At 41.5% G+C, this 9,078-nt stretch overlaps 1 protein-coding gene across 3 annotated transcripts in view; it reads right to left on the bottom strand.

Moving 5' to 3' along the window:
* Window positions 1-3,355: 3,355 nt before the first annotated feature.
* Window positions 3,356-9,078, bottom strand: part of CIR1 (corepressor interacting with RBPJ, 1) — a 32,878-nt gene continuing 27,155 nt past the window's right edge. For all 3 annotated transcript variants that reach the window (XM_018572552.1, XM_018572546.1, XM_018572547.1), the window contains one exon: window positions 3,356-4,042. In XM_018572552.1, coding sequence (XP_018428054.1) covers window positions 3,451-4,042 — 592 coding nt within the window. In that variant the 3' untranslated portion in view covers window positions 3,356-3,450. The remainder of the gene's footprint in view (window positions 4,043-9,078) is intronic.

Below are 9,078 nucleotides of genomic sequence, written 5' to 3'. Positions count from 1 at the left end.
AGTTCCTGTCTAGTAGGTGGTGGGATTGCACTTTTTACACCTTGTTGTTCGGTGTGCTGCCCATTATTATTTGTTGTCATTTAAATATATGAGAGCTGTTTTACCTGCCAAAGAATTTGTATTTCTGTCTGTCCAGTCTGGATATATACACAGCTTTGCCACACAGGACAGTCCTGTCTGGAAGGCGAGGGGACCTGATTTGCTGCAGTTTTACTTCACTTTCAGGTCTCCTCTGTACCCCTACACATAGGACAGGGAAAGGAGAAGCAGCGCACCGTTGAGCTAATATCTCTACCAGCTCTATTATCAGCAGGCATCTTGTACTTCATCATGCCTGATATAGCTAAATAGCAGCAGTTTTTCCCCTTTATTTTCCACTTGGTGGACTACTGCTTGATGGTAGGGAATCTTATAACATCTGAATGGAGGAAGAGGAATACCACATTTCAAATATACGTGGCTGTTACAGATTAAATACTCTCAGCTACTCCCCCAGAAATTGAGGCCATATATAGCAAATTGCTAGCCTTTGGTTTAATAGAATGGTAGCGTTAATTGTAGCGTATGATTGGAAATGAGACATCCGTGCAAAAGAAAATAAAAACATGTAGGACTCGTTTACACTTCAGCATTCCATTAATGCATGTTATGGCACACATTAGTACATACTGTGTTAAGGCAGCTCACTCCTTCAGAATGGGCTTCCAATGTACCACAACAGATGTAAAAACATTCCTTTTTTAACCCTGTAGCACACCACAATGCACAGTATATGTATTGTGGTGCACTGCATTGTACTATACAATCTGTTTGGGTGCCATTCAATGCACTGCACATAGAGCAGATGTGAATAGGCCCACAAAACTTAACACCGGGCAAAAATATAAAAGGGGTGGTGACATGACAGTCCTGCCCTTCTTCCAATCAGAAAACACCTAGGGGCGAACAATCTAGGCCAAAATAGCCGATTTGGAAAAATTCTCCAATTCAGCTCACTTTCCAGTTCAGCCATATTGTCCTAGATTGGTCACTTATCCTGCCTTCTCCAAACTCTTCACCCCTTTGTGAATAACCCCCCTAGTATTCATTGATAAAAATACTAGGTGTTCTCTGAATGGCTGCTGTACTGAGCAAGCAACCCCTGTGTTTTTACAGCTGAGGGGAATTTTCTCATTGCAGTATCAGGAATTGGAAAATCTATGTAAAGCACCGTAGAAGCTTTGGCTACTACAGTGCTTTTACAGGATCACCATGGCCCTGGTAAGTATAAAATACATATACCTACATAGGGCCAAGCTAAACCAATGTAAATATACAAAAATATTTATACCTGGAGTTTTGCTTTAAGTAACAGCAAAGATCTCCATGGGAAATGGGAATTGAACGTGAGATAAAACTTGTATTGTGTAGTGCCTAAAATGAAGACATCCACTGCTGTCAATGTATTAATGATGAGGTTCTTCTTAAATTAAGTGCATGTCCAGCCAAAACCTTTTTTTGGTTTTGTTTTGGATAGAGAACAGAACCTTTTTACTTTTGTCCACGGGCTCCAATGGAGAGATTTCACTTGGGTACACACAGGCTGAATGAAAACAATGTGACAGGTTCTTCCATCCATGCTAGCAGTGTTGATAAACGAATCTCCCACAGTGTACATTGCACCAGCCGCTGTCAGAATACCCAAACAACGCTTGCAGCAAACAGTGCTGCAAACACTGTTCGGCTGATGATTTCCCAGCATGTCCCTTTCAGCAAAAGTCAATCCAATGATCAACTTCTGTCGAGGGAATGGGGCCATACACAAATCAAATTTGCTCTGTGTGTACCCAGCTGTATGGTCATGGCGAGGTTTCACCAGACAGGAAGTGAGGGGAAAATCTGCAGCAGGGACACAGACAGAAATAAAATGCTGACCGCGGATCAAATCTTCAAATAAGTTACTAGTAAAAGAAATAATAAGAAAATTGTTTGCGTTGCTATCGGGGGTTTCACTCTCACTTTTTCTAGAAAGTGAATTTGGGGTTTCACTCTCACTTCCTGTCGGGCTAAACCATTATCACTAGGACAGTAATCATAACAAAGCCCCGGTTTGCAGTAAAAACTCAACAGGGGTGCTAGATATACATCTAAAAAACAAAAATCTGTGTGCAGAGAAACAGAAAAGGACTGCCATTGTTGACCTTTTGAAGATGCTGGTTCCCTGGATGTTGTGCTGAACAAATGCCTGCAATGCTTCAAGTCACAGACAAGAAACCAGCATGCTGGAAGAAGTCACAATTTCTTATCTGCATATTTGTTCCAAGTTAATGACTCAAGGCATTGAAGCCATTGTCTCAGCATGATGGCTGCTAAGCAACTAGCAATTATCATTGATAAGACACATCACTCATTCATCTCATCCTAACATTTATTCTCTGGAGAGTGGGCGGGTTTAACATTTGTTAATGGGGGGAGGGGGCTCCCCCCCCCCCCCCCCCAAAAAAAAAACAGCTTGTCCTATAGAAATTGGCGCCACTGGGGGAAAAAAAGCTATTTTAGGAGAAGACAATCAAAACGTCTGTAAATAAGCCAAATCCTGCCACTTTTTGCACCTACTAAATGCAAAGGGCAGCCTCCTTAGCCAACAGTTCAACAGATTCATGGGTGAAAGGGGGGCACTGCTCAATCATAGAATCTGGTAGACATGTCTATACCACAGTGGCTGGAGTTTTCTGGAAGATGCTTGTTCTATAAACCCGAGGCCTTTTTTACATGGTATGCCCATGGATTTTCTTTAACAAAATGTTCCCATGCAATAAGAAGTCTGTAAGCTACCAAAGGATGAAATATAACCTTTTATATGAGGAAGGTTTTTATACAGATGTCCAGTCTATAGTTGGCCAGAGCAGATCCTTCAGAATTACTGAAGGGGCAGACAAATCCTCCAAGAGGAGAAGTGAGGGACGGGGTCCGTGTCAGGCAGGTTATTTACTATAAAAAGGTAGCCAGGCACAGATTCCACCCTTCAGTTTCCTCCTCCAGCACACACATGCCCCATTTAGCTAATGCAGGAACATCGGAAGATACCGTAGAGGCCAAGCAATGAAATGATAACCTTACGTTTATAAAATGCTATGCTTATGTATACACACTAAGAAGTCTCCCTATGGCAAGGGTTTTTTTTAATGAAAATACAGTTGCCCTTTTAGAAGAAGATTTGGATAAACAAGAAAACAAGTCTCAAAAGAAAAACAAATGACGTAAAACAAAAATGAGTAATAAACAATGCTTTCTATTTAAGAGGGAAAAACCATTTGGTTGACTGTGACTAGATATTTATACAAGTGTTGTCTATTAAAATCAATCCAATTAAATTCTTTCCCTCATACATTGTCTATTAAAAAACATATTAGAACTAGATTGGTTGCAGTAGGTAAAAGACTGATCTCTTTCACTGCTCCTACGTCTCCCTCAGTCTCGGCTTCTGCTCCTCGACCCTCTGCGCCTCTTCTCAGAGTCATACTGCTTCCTGTCCCGATGATCATTTCTGGTTGGACTCCTGCTTTTATACTTGTTGCTTCTTGATCGTTCATTACTTGGGCTCCGTTTAGATCGAGATTTCTCAGGCCTATGGCTTTTCTCTGATTTCTCCTCTCTTTGATGTGATCGGCTGTATTCCTCTGTCCTGTGATGTTCCCTCTTTTCTTTTTGAGACATTTGGATCTCAGATCTGGAGCTGCGGTTCTCCTCCCAACCACCATGACCTTTCCTCTGGCTAGATGAAGGTTCATCTTCTCTTCTGCTCTTCTGTGACACTGCTTTATCCTCACAGTCATTACGGCTATCATCAGATTCCTTGGCACGCTTTGTTTTTTTGGAATCTTTCCGATGTCTTTTCTCATCCTCACTCTCAGAGGAGCTGTCACTACTGCTAGATGACCCACTGGAGGAGCTACTACTGCGGCTGCTGCTCTTATGCTTCTTCTGCTTACTCTTTCCTTTCTTCTTTTTTAGCTTCTTTTTCTTGTCTTTCTTCTTCTTCTTTTCAAGACGATCTAGTTTTCTGGGACAGGAGTAAATAATGAAAGTCAAACCAAGATGCAGGTTGTACAGCAACTAAAGGCAACAGAAAAACTGGCGAACTTCTAGTTTTATCCATGACATTGTGCACACGAAACAGATCAATTCATTTACCTGGAGTTTTTTTGCCCACAAACCCTTGCACTCAGCTTAAAGCCCAACTCTAGACTGATCTTTTATTCCCCCCAGTGGTTCAGGATGTGCTCCTCATTGGTAATACATCACTTATCTTTTTATACACTGTGTGCTGCAGAGTGTGCTCTGCAATTGTACTTTAACATGAATCTGAATGACCTACAGTTTCATTCACACCCTTCATCAGCAGACAGGCTGTCATTACCATGCCACACACTTCACATGTGGACATTACAAGCAGTGGTCTGCATGCCAATGCAGCTTACTAAGAAATACCTACTACTTTGATGCTGCACTGATGACAGGGGACTTCTCTGCTCCCCTATAAGTGCCTGTGCAGAAATTGCTCCTAATACCCAACCCACCAAATGACTGATTACTTTTTGGGAGTTGCAGTTGGGCATTTTTATTTATGTGTGACACATTACACGTAGAGTGCCCTGCCAACTCCTACCATTAGCATCAGTTTAGAAGACCCTGTGATTATATCCATCTTGAAAACAGATCAGGGCATGGGCAAAACCTTTTAACTTGCTTGCAAGGGGATACATAAGGAAGTCTGGAGCTGTCTGCATTGATTGACTAGACTATTTCTGTAGGCATGGGTTGAAGGTAGTTCTGGAAAGGGCTGTAGCTTTGTTATCACTCCTTTCTGTGCACCCTTCCTCCCTCAGATCTACATATCCATACAAATTTATCAATGACTTGCTTTGGAAGGTGCTCTCTCTGCCATTGCCAACTTATTTGTCAAAGTGCATTTCTTCACTATTTGGTAAGCCACTGAACTGGAACAAGAAAGTGCAGAGCAGATGTGGAGACACCTAATATGCTTGTTCTAGGCCAGTGACTCACTAAATAGTGCAGCAAGTATAAGGATGACAGCCTTGAAGAGTGCACCCTAAAAAAACAAGTCAGCAATGGCAGAACTAATATTATCATCTTACAGGTGTCCTTTCACATTGAATTAAAAAATAAATACATTTTATTATGTATTTATGAATACAGAGCTGCGTTAATTTCGGTTGTTTATGTCTTCCTGGCATTTACTGTTAAACATCAATTTAAAAAGGAATTAACTTATAACATAACTGACTTAAAAACATTACAGTTTTCCTTTAAATATGAAAAAAAAAGCTTTGTATTGTTCAGTGCAAGGCTGAGTGTGTTGCAAAGAAGATCCAAATTCCCAATCAGCCAGCAACACAGGTATTTCAGCAAAAGAAAGAAATGTTTGAACCAAGCCATGAGGCTGTGCTAATCAGCACTGGTTTACTAGCCTGAATGAACTTCCACACCAGCCACGTTCAATAATGTATGTAGTATTTCTTGTTTTTTGTGCCCACATAATGGGGGAAAAAGCTTACTGGTTCTTCATTGTCCATGAAATAAATTCACAGCATAAAAATATTACTTGGCTTATGGCCTGAACTAGTTATATATTCCATTAGAAAAAATATGTGCGTGTAATTTACGTAAACACCCACCATTGTTTTGTGTAATCCCAGCATTCCTGCTGTCAAGACAAAGTTAACCAATAGAGAAACTATTCAACAACTCCGTGTCTAAATCCTATAATTCCCCTCATTCTAGGCATGGCTGAATATTTTCCCCTCAATGGACGAGCCAATTACAGTATACATTGCCACTTCACAAACGCAAGGATCATGCTGTTTAATAAGACTTTATATTTGTCTGTCTCAGTACAGAACAAGCACATGAAACTATTTAATAAGGACACCCATGTGGAACGGGTCAGATTGGATAAGATGCACAGATAGTTTGATTCTAACTAAAGAATCGGATGTGTTTTGTTAGAGGGTAGCCAAACAAATTATACATGACTGGAGAAAATGGTGACAATCATTTCAGAGTTCTGCTCACAGCACTGATTCTCTCCAGGAATTCTTCAGTATTTATTACAGAAAACATAGAAATGTAACTTGTAATAGACTAAACTGGTTAAAGAGGGAGGGGACATAATGAGATACATATAAGCCTACTTGGAGAGATTTCCCCTAATTTCCTGTGCGGAGCACATTGGTATAAAAGGAGAACTTACCCAACAGGGGCACAGTCAGCAAATAGATAATTGGCACAGGCTCTACTTCTCTAAACCATCAATTCCCCCCTAAAGAAAAATAGTGATGTAAAAAAAAGGAAATTTTTACATCAGTGTAGATGGAACCTGCCATGACAAAAAAGCAAGTGGCTCTTGCCAGCTTCTATAAAAAGTAGGCCGTTCCCTGACAGTTAAGCTAATCCTCTGGTTTCCCTGAAAGAGAAGCTTTACTCACTAATTTAAAAGGTAGTAGGGCTGTGGAAATTAAAAAGATAAATTTCTCGATTAATCGTTAAACTTTTTAAATCGCTAATGAAAACACTCACCTCTCAGCCGGCTTCCGGGAGTCCCGTCAGCGATCCGGTGACGTCACGGACATCACAGGACTCCTTCCCCAAGTGACTCAGTCGGCTAACGAAGGGAAGGGGGGAGGAATCCGGTGACGTCGATGTCCGTGATGGCTAACGAAGGGAAGGGGGGAGGAGTCCGCTGATGGCGATGTCCGTGACGTCACCAGACTCCTCCCCCTTTCGTTTGCCCACGGAGCTACTTGGGCCGGTGAGTTTGCCCATTAAACTTTCTGCACGAGCGCCAGCCAAGGCATTGGCCTATACACATACAGCACAGCAATGAAGTCATAAAATGAACTAGGATCACACGTGCTGGATTAGTGTGATCCTAGTTCATTGTATTACTTCATTGCTGTGCTGTATGTGTATAGGCCAATGTAGTTGGATCTGTATGTGCGTTATAATTAATCGAAATTAATTGATTAAAAAAAATTTTAGATTAATCGAACACGAAAATTTTAATCATTACCAGCCCTAAAAGGTAGTATTAAAAACTATCAAACTTTTTTTCAGTAATGAATAAAGATCAAACAAATATACATTGTCTAGCAATTTATTTAAATTTTTGCCCAAGCACTTACAGTCATCACGTTTCCAAACACATGCAACTCCCTCAGTTCCACTTCCCTGAACTTTCTGTCCAGTACAAGATCACAAGGGTCTGAGGAGTCTCCATCAGCTGTTCATCTACTAGGCTGGAGAAGGGAAGAGGGGAGAAGGGAAGAGGGGGATAGCAGAGGGAAGGCTTGCCTTGCTGTGCCTGTGTGCTTGTAGAGACACACAGCTTACTAGCACACACAAGGGTGGCTCTGCAAGGGAAAAGAGCCTCCCTAAAAGAGGATCAGTGCTCAGGGGGCCAGCTGATTCTGCAGGAAGCTAATAGTTTGAAACATCAAGGAGCAGCATCAATTGTCAGTGATTTACACGCATGTAAAGTAGTTTAAAAACCCCTTTGAGCACAACAGGAACTTTTAAAGGCATATCAATTGTATGGTACCACTGATGAAGTCAGTAGTGATGTCCCCGAGAGCATGATCGTAAACACGGAGGAATGGGACATGTGACCTTAAATGGACTCCAAGATTTTACAGTGACTGGAAAAATTCTATTTTCTTTTTCATCCATTGAGAAAAACAGCATGTCCTTGCAGGAAGTCTGTCTGTATGTCCAGGGATCAAACTGACTTTTCCCACGAGAACCTTCGAAGGTTCAGAATCCACTCGAACGTCTGGACAGTCAGAGACACATTGCACGATAGCACTCTCAATGACAGTCTTAACAGGTGTCTGTCTAAGTATTTCACAATGGGGATGCCATGAGAGCAAAACAAGGCTAATATTAGGACCAGCACCTTGTGAATACCCAAGATGCAGATGAGAGACACCGAAGGGCAGGAACACAAACTGGTAGTGTAGGGGCCCCAACGCAAAGTGTAGGAATCCCTGATGTGCTGGAACATGTAATTAAGCATCTTTGATGCTTACAGAAGCCAGAAAGTCTCCCTGGTGAAGGGAGGCAATGATACATTTGGTGGATTCTATTCAGAATTTTTGGACCCGAATTAAGACATTCAGAACCCCTTTTGGGTATGGCAACAGTGGGCAGGGTGGGTTAAAACATATGAAACTGTTTGCTACAGTAACTGTAGCAATAACACCTCAACCAAGATGAGGGGGCTTGATGGACACCTGCTAGTCTGTGTGTTGACAAAGAAAGGTCTGATGTGAGAAACCAAGAAGGGGGCAAGGAGCATAACTCCAAATCAGATATAGAATCTGCTGGAGAGTGCACGGGAGCAAGCTTATGGCCTGTGTAATCAGAACTGGGTGATTTGTGTCATAAAGTCTTGCATGACTGTGGTAAAAACCTTAGCCATAAAGGGCAGACGACCCAGCCACACCCGAAAGAAGCTAAAGAGGACTCCAAGGACAGGATAGCAGAGGGCAATATGACTTCAGGCTACGGATGTTGGTACTATAAGTGGGGGAGCTTCAAGCAGCCTCAGAGTCACTAGTAAAAAGTGAGCTGCGGGCATCCAGTGCAGTCGGACTATCCCCTCACCTTTCAAAATCAGACATCTTTCAACAATGTGATGGAAAGGTAATGTATAGGCTTAGGGTAAGAGGCAGGGCCTCATATACTCACAAAAAGCAGACAGTTGGTAGAAGCACCAGCAATGTACAGAAGAGTGTTGGATTGAAAAAAATAAAATCAAAATAAAAAAACAACAAGAAAAACAGAAAGTGATCGTCTTTATCACAGTAGAGCTGAAGAAAAGGCATCCTCCTAAGACACTAGCAAAAAACTTGACCAGTGAACAGCCTATATCTTTAGTTATTCAACCCTATACTCTTAAACTTAAAGTGACATTAAACCCTCAGATTTTTTTACATAAAATAATACGGTAATGTGTACCTTACTGTAATCCATGGTTGTTTCCCTTCTCTTTGCTGCTCTTCATTTTAAATCTGTATC

The sequence above is a fragment of the Nanorana parkeri genome, unplaced genomic scaffold (genome assembly GCF_000935625.1).
Source record: "Nanorana parkeri isolate BGI_ZX_2015 unplaced genomic scaffold, ASM93562v1 scaffold44, whole genome shotgun sequence".
NCBI lineage: Eukaryota > Metazoa > Chordata > Amphibia > Anura > Dicroglossidae > Nanorana > Nanorana parkeri.
The sequence above is the reverse complement of the archived record's forward strand: the minus strand, read 5'-3'. Positions and strand labels throughout refer to the sequence as shown.